The 16,947-nt window shown below is 46.8% G+C and overlaps 1 protein-coding gene across 2 annotated transcripts in view; it reads right to left on the bottom strand.

Moving 5' to 3' along the window:
* TMEM255A (transmembrane protein 255A) overlaps positions 1-7,983 on the bottom strand; it is a 46,572-nt gene extending 38,589 nt beyond the window's left edge. For both annotated transcript variants that reach the window (XM_060087070.1, XM_060087069.1), the window contains exons 1-2: positions 7,831-7,983; positions 1,098-1,240 (exon numbers count right to left, since the gene is read on the bottom strand). In XM_060087070.1, coding sequence (XP_059943053.1) covers positions 1,098-1,240; positions 7,831-7,888 — 201 coding nt within the window. In that variant the 5' untranslated portion in view covers positions 7,889-7,983. The remainder of the gene's footprint in view (positions 1-1,097; positions 1,241-7,830) is intronic.
* Positions 7,984-16,947: the final 8,964 nt, after the last annotated feature.

Here is a 16,947-nt window from a genome sequence, read left to right as displayed (position 1 = left end):
AAAGAAACGATTTGAACTCTTGTTTCCTATTTTTTTGTTTATCTAAAAGAATTAGAAAGAAATTACGCGTTACCAGTATTCAATGAACAGACTGTCACTGGCGCCCTCCCTCGGTGTGAATGTCAGGTGACAAGGCGAGAGCTATCGTTCTGGAGGAGGGTAGGTTCCAAGCAGCAAAGGGTTGGTGGTGGGGCAGTTTACGTGTGCCCAGATAGTCTTATCTAGTCTTCACTAAACTAGTCCCAAGAAAATGGACAAGGAGTTTGGAAAGACTCCTGTTGATAAAGCATGAGTTGAAGATGACCCTAATAGTGTAACACAGTGAGAAAATGACAGAGCTGACCCTTGGAACTCTTTGTCAGCCACACTGTGAGATCACATTAAAAAAAACAATGCTGCTCATGACAATCTGCTCATATCTGGGAGGAAAGCACAAAATAGTCAAAATTATCTAGTAAGCTATTTGAAATAATGACTTACAGCCACTATCTTTAATGAGATTTCATGCGAAGTGCATACCATTCCTTGAAATTTTAGTTAGTGTTAGTATGAAGATATTAAAAATTAAAGTGTATTTGATTTTAATCTAATTTTTGAACTTCCATTTTTGTATGTTTTATGAATATGCATATAATTTATAAATGAATAAATACACATATTTGAGGAGTAAACATTCCACATATTTTTCCTGAGAGGAGGGCAGGATGACTTTGGAGATCAGTGCTGTGCGTCACAGACTGTCAAGCTGCAAGGGTCCTCAGATTTCAGGTAAGATCAGGTGACCCCTATTATATATATAGGAAAGCAGATGCCCAGAGAGGAAAGGACCTCAGCCTAAGGTTAACACTGCTAATTAGCAACATGTCCTAGACCAGGAGACTGAGGTCCTAAAGAGTGAGATGACTTGCTCAGGATCACACTGCTAGTTAGGGATGGTGCTGGGATTCTTCTGCGTCTTAGTCCAGTGCTCTTCTAAACCAGCCCAGAGGAAAACTGAGCAAACACAGAAACTCAAACAGAATTGAAAACCATCAGAGTAGAACCAAATGTCTGTAGTCAGCAAGCTACCGAGACCTACCTATGCCTTTGATACTCACAATAACTCCCGGGTAGTAACCTCCAACAGTCACATTCTGGGTCCTGGTGGTTGCGGCGAGGCCCACCGTGAGAATTAACACGGACACAATAAGCAAAGTCACTGTGACATAGATGGAGTTTCGTTTCCTCCGATTAAAGGCTCCTGAAAGCACACAGAGAAACTGAAATTGCTCATTTCGGCTGGAGAAGGGATGGACTTAAAGAAAAAAAATCACTAGGAAGGTTTTCCTTTCCTACTTCAGCTAGTAACTGGGGTTATCTCTGGGGAGTGGGATTATGGGGAAGAGATGGAGCTTTAGTTTTTTTGCAGTCATCAGGTGTTACGTTTACAATAATATATATATATATATATATATATATATATATATATATATATATATGTTTCCAGTTTGAAAATGAACAACACAAGAAATTGTACCAGTTACATAAAAACAAAAGTAAACACATTCGATAAAAGATGTATCATACCCACTTAGTGAAGTGTTTCTTTCTTAAGCCAAATTATAAGGTACATGATAGATGGAAAGTGTACTGTGGAGATATTAAATGAAAATATTTTAAGGCCAATATGCAACTAAGGAGGGTTTTTTCATAAGCTGGAGATATGAAATTTCATTTTCAGTGTAAATATCAGAACCAAGCCAGGTACTGGGATTTTTTTTTTTCATTTATTTCTGACATTTTCCACCTCATGTATAAATTTTAAAAATGGTGTGTTGGCAAGATTTGCCACATAACAAATGTGTGTAATAAAGTAAGTGTTTGGAGGCCATTAGTCCACAAAGATATGTATCGGGGGAGGTAGATGGGGAGGATTATAACTTACACCGTTTAGGCTTATGTGAGGGTGACATAAATACAAATGATGAGAAACCCGTTCTTCTACTCAGTGCTTATCGGACATGATAGTGCAAACCAATATTTTTTTTCGAAAACAGGCTTATTAAGTCAGATAGAAAAATGGTATCTCGACTCGCTTTTGAATTTAATTTTTTTTTCTAAGGAATGAAGCACTGCTCAACACTGCGTGCGTTTTTTCTGGAGGGGGTTCTCAACAGGAAATACCAGGGATGAGTTACACCTAGGAGTTCTCATAAAAATAAGCAACTGGGGGACTTGCTATGAGAGTCCAGTTCTCTAGTGGGGAGCCTTATGACAGGGTTGCCCACTCAGGTGGCTTGGCTGTCATTTATGGGCCTAAAGGGGCCACTTGGGACTGCTCGCAGGACCCCGCCATTCTGGGAGGCCTCGCTGCAGCCTCTGGAAGCAGCTGCCTTTGAAGCCGCCCAGACTGCACCACTGGGAGGGAGGGGAGAGGGGATGAAGGAAGGGGGAGGGAGGCGAGAAAACCAGGGAGACCCAGGAGGCCTGATGGTGCTGAGAGGGAGGCACTGTGGCTGGCTCTGCAGCCCCCAGCAGATGCCCCCTCCTCGAGGGAAGAAGAGCGTCAGGAGTGCCACCCTGGGTGAGCCCCACCATCCGTCTCGTCTCCCCGTGCGGTCCCTGCCCAAGGCTCCAAGGGATGTGGGAGGGGCTGGCGGTCTCTCCCCTGACGTCAGCCTCGAAAGTGAGGGCCGTGACTCATCAGGGTCATTTCTAATACGGTACTATTCCAAGACCATTTTACATCGAAATGTAGAAGTGGCTTGAGCGTTTGGAGGCACCCACAGACTAAAGCGCCATATCGCACCTTGGGAGGAGAGGTAAAGTGAGTTGGGAAACGAGGCTCCTCTCCTGGGGGGCCTGAGTCCAGCCTCCAGGGGGGAAAACAACGGGACCGCTGGAGACACCTGTGATATCAGGGCCCTTTGTGTGAGAGGGCTATCTGGGATGCAGATGGGGAGCTGACTGCTGGTAAACCGAGGAGCAGAACGGGGAGACACAGATTGCGAAGGGTGCGGGGGGAGGAGCGGGATTTACTTCTTCTGTTTATCTGAAGGTTCGTTACCCCTCCTCTAGATTTCGAGGGACCTTAAATGAGCCTCCAAACCAGGATCCCTAAGTCCATTTGATGATAGCCAGTTCTCGGTGAATCTGCCAGTTGGCTCCACAGAGGGGCTCTAACATAAACTTACCAACATCGCCCCCCACCCCTGTCTGCATTTCTACACCATCTTAGCCCTCCCCGACCCCAAACTGGCCAAAGAGAGTGAGGGAACATCTGGAAACAAGGGTATCTTTGTGGCACACAAAAGTGTCTCAACACCTCACAGGGAAAACAAACATGTCACCTTAGAGACTAGATGTAGGGGAGTGTGTGTATACAGTCTTTCTAAATTCGGGGTATCACTCGCCTGCTCCTTCCCGGCCAACTGGCTTTTGATCTTATTCACAGCTCTTGGGTCTCCTTTGCAAATATCACTCTAACTCTTAAAAGAACAGGAGCCAGGTCAGAAAAGTGACTCAGCAAACCACATGGTGTCATTTGAAAAATCTATTTTTTTTTTCCTGCTTTGGAACCTGAATTGAAAATCCAGTCAGTTGAGAAACCCAGGCAGAGATCCTGCAGCTCCACAGGGGCCTTGCCTCCAGATAGGATTAGTTTGGGATAAAATTCCTAAGAAAACTCTCCCATCACTAGGTTGAATATCTATTCTCTGTCCCCTCACATCCTCCCCCAAGTCACCCCTTATTTTACACTATAAGGACTAAAATTGTGTAAAATGAAATTACTTCTAGCTGCACTTGGGGAGTTGACCATTTTAAGGAACTCCAGGGTGAATCCCTTTGAAAAGTGAAGAATCACCCCCTTCCATTTATCTTTAGTGTCAATTTGACTGAAAAGTCACATCTACTTAGAGCAAGACGCACCTGTCCTCTAAAGGTGTGGCCCAGGCTCCCAAACTGCAGCTCTTTGTGTCTACTTAGGACATTTTCCTGGCTGTTGTTCTATTTAAGGAGGGAGAAGTAGAGTTCTGTTCTTATTAGGGTACAATTTGGGGCCTGCCTTAGATGTTCCCGTAAACGCAGGAACATCTTATTCCGATTTTGTTTAGTAAATCAACATATCAAAAAAACCTCAGACACCATAAGGTACTTCAATAAAGCAGCAGGTATGTGAAAACAGTGCCCATCACAGTGTCTGATACCTAGTGAGCAGTCAATACTTGTTGAATAAACAAAAGTCAACGTCTCCGAATCGCTCCCTTTCTAACCAAAAAGGCTGTAGGGGGGAACTGTGAGAATAAATATGGGCTACGCTCACAGAACTGGTTTTTTAAAATAGGGTACACCCAAGGGCTCCCCAGATCTAAAAGCTTTCTGGCCAACTAGCGTCACAACCCCAGTGGCTCTCACTAGCCTGTCTACTTGGCGCCCAGTATCCCTCTGTTTAGACAACAACAACCAGCCCTGCAACCAACAGCAGTGGGAGAGTCTGAATCCCGTCACTGGCACTGCCTGCCCCCCTCCGCCCCCAGCAGCCTCCCTGCAGAACTACTGCAGCCCTCCCTCTCTGCAGTGCCCCTCCTCCACCCCAGATTCGTGACGACCAGGATGCTCTGCTCTAGAAGGGCCCAATTATTTGCTGTCTCCACCCTTCCCAATACAGCCAGCTTCTCCCTCCTCCGAGTCCCCTCCCTGGTCAGAGCCCCACCTGCACTGCGGTCTTTGAATCTGAGTCCCTCCCTTCTTCTGAAACCTTCTCAAAATTCACCTCCTCCGAGAAGTTTTTCTTGATCAGGCTCACTCTAATCACTCATTATTTCATGGCCCTGAGTTCCTAGATACGTCACTCAGTAAGTATATTAATGATAACTGCTACAATTACAGTTGTAATTGTGGGTCTGGTCCACAACCCATATGATGTCCACCAGTTCCAGGATTATATATCTGACAGGAACCAAGGTGTGGGTTGCCAGAAGGTAGGATGATTGTCTCTGCTCACTTGTTTTTTTACCTAGTACCTGTTCTTGATTCCACCCCTTGATTATAGGGTGTGTAATCTCTGTCAGAGTGCAGCAAGGAGGGAGGCCCAGTATCCTGTCCTGTACACTGTGTTGCTGACTGGCTAATTCTTCGGGCTGATCTTTGAACCGATTCGGATTTGCTTACCTGAGTCAGCTTTGCCATACAGGGAGGGTCCCAGAAGTCCCAGCCTTGAGCATCGGTGGAAACAGGTGGCTGCCCACACAAGAGCCTCAAGGCTCTGCCAGTCTCCCAAACATTTCCTTAAAGGTGCTGAAATCCCCCCTTTGGGCAATTCTTTGACCGGAGACATCCAAGGCCACCGGTGAATCACAAATACGTTATTTGCAAGGGAAGGAGAGCCCCGCTGTAGTAGAGGTGCCTTAGCGCCTGGGGGCGGTGTTGCCAAAAGGGAGATGGGGGTAGCTGGGAGGGGATGAAGGGGCGCCGGAGTCAAATTACCAGCCACGCGCCTGCTCCGCCCCAGCCAGCCAGCAAGCGTAGAGTGCAGGCACCTTGGTGCAGTGTGTGTCCGTGTGTTTTATATTTTATTGTTTTGGCTGCGGTTGTGTCCTGCCAGTAGAGGGAATCCCCTCCGAAATGCTGCCCTTGGAGGCTGAAACACTAAACCCACCCACCTCCACTTCCCTTCCCCCCATGCGAGGGAAGGTGGCGTTGCCAGGGCTGAGTTAAGTGGGAGTAGCTCCTAAGTAGCCTAGACGCTGATTCAGGCCTGGGCTGTGCAGGACCAGCGCCAGGGAACTCCGGGGAGACTCCCCTGTCCAAACTCTGGAAACCCAGGGTTACCACACGACTGGGGAATTTGCTAGTGCCCTCGGTCTGCGCACTTTACGAAGCGGGGTGCGTGGAGAGGGCTCGCGCGTCCATACGGGATCTCTGATTCTTTCCCCTCAGTGTCGAGTCTGGGCTGGGCGAAGCCCACTCATCTTCTTGTTGCGCAGATCTTTCGGGAAACGCATGATTGGCTGAGGGCCCCTTGGAGCCCAAGGAAGAACTCTCTTCATCTCGTTCCCCAACCCACAGAGCAGGGTGCCAAGGAGCAACGCTCTACGCCCGGGGTCCCTAACCTGCCCACTCCCGCACGGGCAGACGGGCGGGCGCGGGCGGCCGGGTTTGCAGGCGGTTGTGGCCCACTGCGGGGATGCGCGCGGCCGAAACCTCGCACTCTTCCACCCAGCCCTCCCTCGCGCACCGGCCTGGCGTCGGGGAGCCAGGGCTGCGTTGGCGCCACAGCTGGCCAAGGTGAGGAGTGCATTCTGTGTGCGTGTGCTTGTGCGCGTGTGTGCGTGTGTGGTGTGTGCGCGCGTGTGTTGGGGAGAGAGAGCTGGTGGGGGGGGGGGGGCTGGTACTGCTGGGTTCTGGATTCGGACCCGGGTCCTTGGCCTCATTTGTACCACGTTGCAAATAACTACGCCCTTAAAAATAAAAAAAGAGCAAATTCTTATACTGAATATGCAAAACCACTGGAAATACGGATCTTTCCACCATCCAGGAGCTAACACTTTCTGGGGCCCCTCCGGTGAACGAATTCTGTTGGGACGGGGTCTTTTGCAGGCAGTAGGGAGCTCACGTAGGGGGTTCGGCCCCCTCCCCGCCCCCTCCCCTCGATGTTGCCGCAAATTCTTCGGAGAAGACCTGAGCGGACTGCCTGGCAAGAATTCGGGACGGAGGGATTTTGCAGAATGTAAAGTATGTTGGAAAGAGAGAGTTCGATTTGGTTAAAGTGTATCCGAGGCGAATTTTAAGGTTACGTGGGATCATGGTTTGACAATCCCCTCCCGCTCTCCTGGGCTCCAAATTCATTTCTCCGCCCAGTGAAATCATAGTACTTGGGAAGGTGCCTAACCGCTGAGTGGGACTGGGGTTTGTGTTTGTCTGTAACTACCAAAAAGCAGCTTCTAGGGGCAGCCAGGTTGGTGCCTGGAGGCAGCTGTCCCCCACTTTTCATGAGGAAAGGTGTTGAACCAGATCAGGCTAGTGGGTTTCCCCCCTCCCCTCCCTTCCACCCTGAGAAGAAAAGCGCGACTTCAGAAGACGCGCGGGCTCGCGCTCGCTTTCTTTCTCGCGCTCTCACTCGTCGTCCCCCCCACCTCTTTTTTCACACTCACGCACAATTCCGGGCATTTGGAGCAAAATAGGAATCGAATTCAAGGAATGTTGATCCTGCCGCTGCAGACGGCAGGGCTGGGCTGTCTTGAGTGATTCCTCAGGAATTCCTCTCCTGCCAGCCCCCCCCCCCTTTCTTCTCCCCACCCCCCGCCGCCCATCCCCCAGGGTTGCGCAAACCCCCCCATCAGCGAGGTGCAAGTCAGGCCTCCCCCCACCGCAGCTCTGAATTTCAGGGCAGCTTCGACAGAGTTGGGAGGGGGCGAGGACCCTGCTTCTTCTAATTCTCGTTAGTCGTGAGCTCTTAGAAGTGACGGGGACTTTGCAAAGAGGGAGCGTCTAATGGAAAGCGAAGGCGCAGGTTGCAGGGAAGTGTTTTGATCCCCAGACAGCTGGGATTTACCACCGGCTGCAAGACTGTCGGCACACGCACACAAACACGCACACACCCGCACTCCGGGGCAGGGATACTCCGACGCAAGCTGGGCGCTCGCATCTCCGCGCGTCGTCCCCGCCCCCGCCGGGCCGCTCCCCTGGGGCTCGGGTCCGGGACCCCGACGCTGGGGCGTGCGGACCCCCTTCCCTCGCCCCGCTTCCCGCTCCCTGGCTCTCGGGGCGGCTGGGGCGCTCGCAGTCCAGGGGGCAGCGCACTCACCCCTTGCCTCCGCCGCCGCCCCTAGGCAGGGTGGCTAGACTTACCCATGGAATCCGGCAGGGACATGTCGCTGGACCGCTGCTGAGTCAGGGACTGATGCATGGTGAAAGCTGCCCTGTGGCCCCGGCCCCCGAAGCTGCTTCACGCGCCCCAGGCTCAGGGCGCCCCGCAGAGCATCCTACTCCGCGGCTGCGCTCCCCGTCCCTCCCGAGAGCTGAGAGAGACTGCCTCTGGTTGCGAGCTGCAGCCTAAGTGCCGCCTCCCCCTTCCTTCCCCTCTTCTCCCTCCCTCCTCTCCTGCCTCCCTCTGCTCCGGGAGGCAGCAGCATTGGCGGTCCGAGCAGCGACGTGCGCTTGCGCAAGACCCCCCTCCTCCCTCCCCCTCGGCCCCCCCATCCTAGTTATCCACCTCCCAGCCTCCCAAGCCAGACAGGGAGCCGTTTTAGCCCCTTGGGGCCAGGACTGCGTAGAGAAAGAGGGGGAGGCTACAACCTGGGGCCGACCGGTCTTCTCTGTAGTTTGGAGAGAGGGTCTTGGGCAAGTACCCTGTTCTAGGATTTATAATTGGGGAGGGGGCAGAGTAAGAGGTTCAGAGCTGAGAGCACACACACCCACACACACACACACACACACACACACACACACCGACACACACACACTTGTGCAGGTTTGGTCTTAGTGCTTCCAGAATGACATAATGGAGCTGGAGATGATCCAGAGAAGGGCCACTCTATAATCAAGGGGATGGGGGAGGGTGGAGGGGGCTGCCATATGAAGATAGATTAAACAAATGCAGACTCTTTAGTCTAGAAAGATGAAGGCTGGGAAGGGATGTGACTAGAGTGTATAAAATTATGCAGAGATGGAGCAAGGGAACACAGCCTAATTCACCAGATCTGAGAATTCTAGAACCAATAGCCCCCTAAGAGCTAGAAGGAGATTCAGCTAAAGCAAATATGACTCTGCATCAGCACCCGAGTTTGTGCTTTTGTTCAAGGTGCTTTTATGTTAAGGATCTCATTTTCTCGTCACAGCAGCCATGCAAGGCAGGAAGAAGAGGTATCGATAACCCCACTTTACAGTTGAAGAAACTGAGTCTCAGAGAAGGGATGAAAATTTCCTGTACTCACTTAGCTAGTACAGAGCTAGTGACAGAGGTGGGATTTGAACCTAGATCTGTTGGACTCCCAGCTCAGCACTCTTCCTGCTACAGCAGCTAGTAGAGAAATGCTACTCTATCTAGTATATTGAAAACCTGAGGAATTCATTAGCCCCAAGAGGTGAAATAGGATGAAAACACAAGTAGCCTTGGAAAGAGGGAGAAAGTCATGGCTGACAGACCCACTGTGCATTGCTAAGGGAAACTGGGGATGTGGTAGGAATGTTCCTGGTCTTGGAGAACAACCAAGTCCTTCCCCAACCCATCCTCCCAGACCCCATTAGGATATTGGGCTGGAATCACTACGTTGTTGGCCCAGAGGGTGGTTCTGATGTCCCCAAAAGGGCTGAACAGGATGAGGCCTCCTTGGAGTGCCCGAAGGTGGCACTGGTGGCTGGTGGCCAAGGGAGGAGGAAGGTGAGGAAGGGGAGAGCAGTGGGCTCCAGCTCCTTCTGGAAACTCAACCCTGGGGGCCTGGCATTGCAGGGAATTCACCTGTTTGAAGGCACTCATTCTGCCCCAGCGAGAGGTCCCAGGTTCTGCTTGCCAGGTCTCCTTCCAACCACCTCCCCCTGATGACTGCTGCAACCCTCTCTCCATGTGCACCCTCAAAACATCCCCAAGTCAAGTATAAAACACTCCTGAGAGTTGATGGGATGAAGGAGAGTACTTGGTTCTTTCCAGCTCTGGCTTGCTAATCTACTGCGAGGCTTCGTTTCCTTATCCAGGAAATGGAACCGAGGGCCCTTGCCCTTTCCCATCTTCCAAAGGAAGAAAAGAAGCTTCCTGAAGGTTGAAAAGGAAGCCCTTTGTAAAGAACTCAGGGCACCCCAGGGGCCATGCTGAAGGCCATGTCAGGTATTATTAGCAGCTGTACACTATAGATGCAGTTTAGAAATCTGTGATACATGCCCTAGATAGAGACAAGATGCCCACTATTGTAGGGGTGTGTGTCTTAAGCATGTTTGGCTTATGTATCAGAGTCTCCATAAACTCCACAAAGGCAGAGAGAAACCCCATATGTACACTCTTGCCATGTTTGTCTCCAGTTCTGTTTACTAGTCTCTTCCTTCCCCCACTCTAAATATCTCATATATTTAATGCGAAGAACTCCTGCAACCAGCACTGATTTCTCAGGAGTACTTCATAATTAACTGATTTTTTTCTGTGAAAGTAGCCTTGAAGAGGTTTTTATACAGGCTGGAAAAGACAGCTTCACACCTTCTTCGGGGATTTGGGCCCCCCAGTAGCAACCAGACAACTAGAGATCCCTAAAGAAGCCAAATAGAAACTTGTTACTATGCTGGTTTCGATGCGTAGAATGAGGACTTTTCACTTTAGAGAGAAGCACGTTATGGGATAATTGACACAGAAGGCGTATGTAATCTGACCTTTATAATCAAAGCGGTAAACTGGGGAGGTGCCCTTAATGGAGGTGAGCCTTGCTTTATGCAACATCTGTATTCCTGAATCTGGCGTGAAAATGAAACACTATTTTAAGAAATACTAGAGGAGCTAGCTATTTCAAAGAACTGCATATTTCCTTCATACTGTCTCTCGGGGTACTGTATAGGACTTGGAACACAGCAGGCTCTCAGTCAAGTTAAAAATGACTTTGAGACCAGTAGCAGTGACAATAGCAGCAGCTGCGGCAGCTCAGAGAGTAGTAGCAGTCTTCTCCCCAGAGATACTGTGCTTGTTTGGTCAGAGGATCTGGGATAAGGGGAGGAACTAGAAGGGGAACTTGGGGAAAAAAACCCACAGCACATTTCAACTGAGCCTGGCACAGAGACCGCCCCCCTTCCTCCAAAAGAAAGTTTATTTTAACTCTGAATGAGCTGGACAATTAAGAAGCAAGAGGCGAATTTTCATGGGCTCTATTCTGATTTTCTTCATGTCAGAACACTTGTGGGTTTTATACATAAATCAGCTCATAGTAAAATTTACCAATAGTCAAGCCACCTAGATGAAGAAACGGGTCTTTCATGCTAATGAAGGCTACTATAAAACTGCTTGGTTAGCTTCTGATAAAAAAGAAATTATTAAAATGCCTTCAAATAAATCCTTTTCATTGCAAGCTTAATCAAGCATACAATGTTGCCCTAGGTTGCAAACTGTTTTATAGCATGAGGAAACGTTTGCCAATGGGGCTGCAGCCTGCTTCTCTCCGTCTTCTTCAAACCAATGATGAGCGCGCTCCCCAGAAGCCTTCAGACCACTAGAAAAATGCCAGATGGCACTCTGCCTCTAATATGTTCACCCTGGGAATAGTCATAGCACTCCATCACTCCCTTATTTTGATGATCAGTTTGACTGCTTAAAATACCATAGTGCCTTCCTGATTCCAAATATGGGGATGCAAACTAGAGGGACCACGTCTACATGTGTACACAAACATACATGCATTCATGCATATTTGAAATAGTGGCTGCACAAGTATTCACAAATGCACAGACACGCATACACACACATACCTATTTACATCCTAACCATTCCTCTCCACCGTGGTTACCACCACCTACCTCTCAGCTCCAGACTTGAGTTGACCAAGTATAGAAAGGAGCTTCAGAATAATGGAGAACCTGAAAGAGTCCAAACATCCCTAATTGAGGCTGGAGTTGTGCCCACCAGGCTACCTTAGGTCAATGCCTAGTACCCAATGCCTGCACCACAAACAGCTGAATCAGAGGAGAACCATGGTTGATGGTGTTATTTTGCCCACGAAGCTTGACTAGTTCCCATCGTCAGCTGGGCATTTTCTTTGAGTACCAGGAGAATTGCCACAGCACCGGGAAAAAAAGCTGGTACTTGTCTTTACTTGTTATTGTTTTCTTCCTATTCTGTGACCTGCTTCAGTTACCAAACACTATATCATAAATAAGTGTTTTCCAATACCAATACAAAATTTTTGATAACATGATTTTAAACGGATGGAACATCATTTATTTATCGTTCCCTGGTATGGGATATTTTAGAGGTTTCTAATTTTTCACCATCATAAATAACACAGTGAACTAAATATTTGCATCCTTATTTCCATAGGATACGATGTTACCGTGGACTTGTTGGTTCAAACGTTTCAAATATATTTCCCAATTAAAACATTTTAATCAACATACAGTAAAGTACACAGGCCTTACGTGTACATATCGTGAGTTTCTACATAACTATATTCCTGTAACCACCACCCAGATCAAGATGTTGAACCTTCCCAACATCCCAGATGGCTCCCTTGAGCCCCCTTCCCAGCCAATAACCCTCCTAGACGTAACCACTATTCTGATTTTTATCATCCGAATGTATTTAAGGTTTTTAATGGATATTGCCAAATTGTCCTCCAAAATATTTGTAGCAAAGTACATTCCCACCATCAGCATGTGAAAGTACCTGGGGCCTCGCACCCTCTAGGCTTTACCTTGCAAAAGAGATGTTTTAGCACTTAAGACACACCTGGTTACAGTCAGCGACCGGAAGGGCCAGTCAAGAAGCCAGCTTGGAGTTCAGCTGGGCACTAGGTGTCCAGTGGGAACCACAGATCTAGGAGCCAGAGGTGGAGGGCAGGCCTAGAAGGCAGGCGACGACACATCACAGTCCACAAGTACCTTAGAAACTGCCAACTGCTCAGTTGTTTTCTCTCTGTTGCACACACCCGAAGTTTTCTTTTTTATGCAGCTTTCAAAATTTCTATAGTGATCAATTAGTTATGCCTGGTACATAGTAGGGACTTAAATACTTGTTGAATATATGGCAATTTTTATCCATTGCTTTTTTCTGCTTACTGAAATAAAACATGACGCTGTAAATATTCTCCAAACTGCAGAGATGCATGATGCAGCAAATTACCCTCTCCCAACAATTCTACTCCCCAGAGATAACAACAATTTACGGATTGGAGTGCATCTTTCCTGATTTTGTTCTCCATGTATACTTTTCCTTTTGTTTGTTTTGAGAGTTAAATACTCCTTTTAAAAAGTAAATTTTCTCAATAATAAAATATGTTTTTTTTGTTAGGCATTGTAAGTTGCATTTAGTAGCGTTCCAATATGCCACATCAAAGTTCATCTTCAATCAGTCAAACCCAACAGTAGTTCATCCTTGCACAATAAAACCCCCTTCAGCTTGTATTACAATACCTACTTAGCTCTTATGGGCAGGAAATGGAAATTACATCTCGCTTCTGATCACTAATGTGTGATGAAGAGTATCAAGAGAATTATATGAAAATGAATATAAAGAAATGATTGTGATTTCAAAGTACGTGGTTTGGAAACATTACCAAAAGCATAAAAAATGATACAGGTATACACACTTCTAGTAAGTTCTTGATAGGAAAGTTCTGAAGAACAAACAACCTGTTTCTTCCTACAGAAAGAAGGTAGTTTCTTTTTAAAATCAGTGTTTTTTTCCCCACAGAATTTCACATTTTCCTAATTTGAAGGCATAAAACAGAGAACAATAATGCATGCAGCAATGAATACACTAGGGAAATCTTGATATTCAAAAAGGCTAGATTATGCTTTTTTGAATTTTAGAATAAATGTGGCAGGTTAATAATCACAAAATGTTAAGGTTAGAGCGAGATCAGTGAGTAAACAAAATTAACATATTTTATACTGTAAACTATTTATTGAAGGAAAAAATGCATGCAGAAAAATTCACCATATGTACTGCTTTACAATCAGGAAAAAAGGGCAGGAGATGATGTTGAGTGGCCTTAAACCCACAGGAATGGGTTCGGGGATCATTTGGTGGGTTTCACCGTTTGGATGCCCTGGTTTACCTGCCAGAGATGGTGGTTGGTGGGGACCGTCGAATAGGATTCAGTGAAGCTGTAACTGCCTTGTTTCTTTCCTCTAATTAATTACAGAGCTCAGTACATCCTTTTCCTTTATCCCCATCAAAAAACATTCATTAAACACCTAATTAGATGTGGCATTGTCGCGGGCAGGGGCGTGTATGTCCAACTGCTTTTTTCAGGTTTGACTGGAGAGGATTTCTGTGTTCAGCAGTTTCTGGGAAGCAATAGATTTGCTCCCAGTTCAAACTGCTCCACAGAGCCTTTAAAAATGTTTACACTCTGTGACCCAGTATTTCCACTTCTGGGAACCTGTACTAAGGAAAGAGAAATCTGGACTAAGATTTATGTGTAAGGATGACCATGGCAATGTTATTTATAATAAAGAGAAAAATTGGGGAAAAAAAACCCTGAAATGCCTAAATTTAGGGGAATGATTAACCAGATGATACCACAGCCATATGATGCACATATTATATAGCTATTAAAATCGGGTTTTCAAATATTAAGGACATAGAAATATCCATAATAATGAGCAAATATGTAGGTTAAGAACTGCATGTATAGTTTGATCCTGATTTTGTTTAAAATTGCATATACATGCACAGAAAAAATGCCTAGAAGGAAAGTCATAAACATTCACTGTAGTTACCTCTGGGAGGTGGAAATACAGGCGACTACCTTCTTCTTTATACTTTTCTGTATCTTTCAAATATATTCAGTGAGAATGTATTATTATTCACATTAACCCTCCAAACCCTCCAAATTCTATTTTATAAACAAATTAAACAAACAGGTGAATGTTTCATAATTGTACTCTGTCCTCCCTGCAGTGTGTGTTTGGGGCCACTCAGGGCTCACTTACTCTGGTTCTTCTCTCTCTCTCTCTCTCTCTCTCTCTCTCTCACACACACACACACACACACACACACACACGTGGCTCTGCTTTCAATCTTCCTTGCCTGAGTACAAGTTTCAGGCAAGGTGTCACCTCTCTAAAGGGAATCTGTACTTCTCTTTCATTGTGTGATTAAAGCTTGTTGATGCTGGCAGGTGGCAAGTACTTTTTCTGGTCCAGCTCTTTCTATGCCCCTGAAATTACACCGGTAGGGGGCTGTCTACTCTGTGGATTGCCTGAAAGGAACAGCTTTCTGGGACACTGACCTGCCTGGGAAGATAAAAGGAACTCTGCCTGCGGTAGGGTGGGGTGGCTGGAACTTGAGGGAAAGATAGAATATAGAGAGGGATCAAATGAGCAGCTTTGTTTATTAGGGTACCGTTAGTAAGGTTGTATTTTACTGTCTTGCTGTTTGAAAGAAATACAGCACTGCAGTTCAGACGGTCCTGTAGGAAGTTCTGTTCAAGGTGAAATGCCCCTAACTCCATGCCTTCCTCTCAGCTCTGCTAAGAACCCAGATCCTGCTATAACGAGGAAGCAGTTGCTCAATAAAGTCTGCCTTCCTTTAACAAACAGCCAGCATGAGATATGCACCTAAATTTCAAGCAATACAGAAGTGTATAACTTAAAAAGTGAAATTCTTTCCCTCCCCAATCTCACTCTTCAGAGGCAACCTCTATTAAAAGTCTGGTGTGTATTTTCCTAGACTTTTCCACTTTTGCTATGCATATATAACAAGTATATGCATACACACACAGGGACCTACACACATAGGTAGTGAACAAAAATGGAACCAAACTATAAATATAATTCTGCAACTTACTTTTTAAAAAACCCAATATTAATTCATGGGCATGTTTCCATATCAGTATATATAGGTTTACCTCATTTTTTTAGCAACTGCATAACATTCTGTCGTGGGAATGTTTCAGACTTATTTAGCCAACTCCCCATGGTTGGACATTTAATTTAGTTTCAGTTTTTCATAGTTACAAGCAATAGTGCAATAAACATCCCTGTACATATACCATGGAATCAACTTAAGGGGAAATCTTCTTTCCATCAGCTGTGCATTACCTAAGCATTTGCAATTAGTTTCCTGGGCTCCAGAGAACAGTTTTTAATGACCATGCCAAATGTTCTGTAGCATCCCGAATGGTCCAAGGCATCCTTTCCAATTAAGTCGCAGCCTACTACACACTGCATTTTAAACGACATTATGCTTTAAGGACAGGGCACTGTCTTACATTACTGACACAGTGTTATAATGCTCTATCTTCATATTAATGCCCTGGACTTGAATGGGTACTGCCCGTAGACGGTGGGGCGGCCAGAGACTGCTGATACACATCAGCAGGGGCAGCCCAACCCAGGGAGACACAAATACGTGACCTCCCCTCCTCCACTTCCATCCAGCATCTCTCCACCACTTCTGGCAGGAAGATCCAACTAGAGCTAAGGTGCTTCATTTGCCACCTACTGGCTTGCGGGAAAGAAATAGGGGAGCACTAATAGTAACATCTGAAATGAAAGAGATCAGGCTGCTTTCCACCCCCCTCGCCTCCCCACCTCCCTCCTCTACACCCAGGTGCTCACTGTCTCCACTAACCTTCAGGCTGTTTGCAGGCCCTTTCTCTGGAAAGGGTCACCCTACTTGGAGGTGACCTCAGCCATTGCCTGCACCGCCATCAAAACACATCTCTTTTTAGAACTCTCAGTTGCCAGTATTCATTTGTGTTAGCATGACAGACAGCGCTTAAGGTTTGGCATCAGGAGACCATTTTCTACCCCTTGGACTTTGATCAAATCAGTTAATCTCTCTGAGCCTCCATTTTGACATCTGCAAGATGGGGATAGTAATAATATCTTCGTCACAGGGTTGATGTAGAGATGAAATGAGGTAGCACAGGGGAAGGTCCACTGAAAGCAAGGAATAGTGTTCTGTGATTGTAAGCTGCTGTTATTATTTATGGATTCTCTCTTCCAGATAAACCAGTTTGATTTTATTTTGTTTAAACAGGGATTTCTGGAGACTACAGTGTTTTAACTGGGAGGAGTGCTTATTACAATGAAAATGTCAGGCAGTGGAGCAGGCCAGTGAGGAAGCTATTTTGAGACGGGGAAACCCTTCCAGACCTTCAAATCCACATATGTAGGGGGTTGCTGGCACCACCAAGATGGAAGGCTGACCAGAGTCCCCCAGGCAAAAATGTCAGAAAGGTCTTTGTTTCCCTTTTCTATCTCTGGGGGAGAGGAAGATCGGTTGGAAGGGGGCAAGAACAGCATAGATTTCTGTGCGCTGGCCTGAGG

The sequence above is a fragment of the Mesoplodon densirostris genome, chromosome X, assembly GCF_025265405.1.
Source record: "Mesoplodon densirostris isolate mMesDen1 chromosome X, mMesDen1 primary haplotype, whole genome shotgun sequence".
NCBI classification, from domain to species: Eukaryota; Metazoa; Chordata; class Mammalia; order Artiodactyla; family Ziphiidae; genus Mesoplodon; species Mesoplodon densirostris.
Note: the sequence above shows the minus strand (reverse complement) of the source record. Positions and strands in the feature narration are given on the sequence as shown.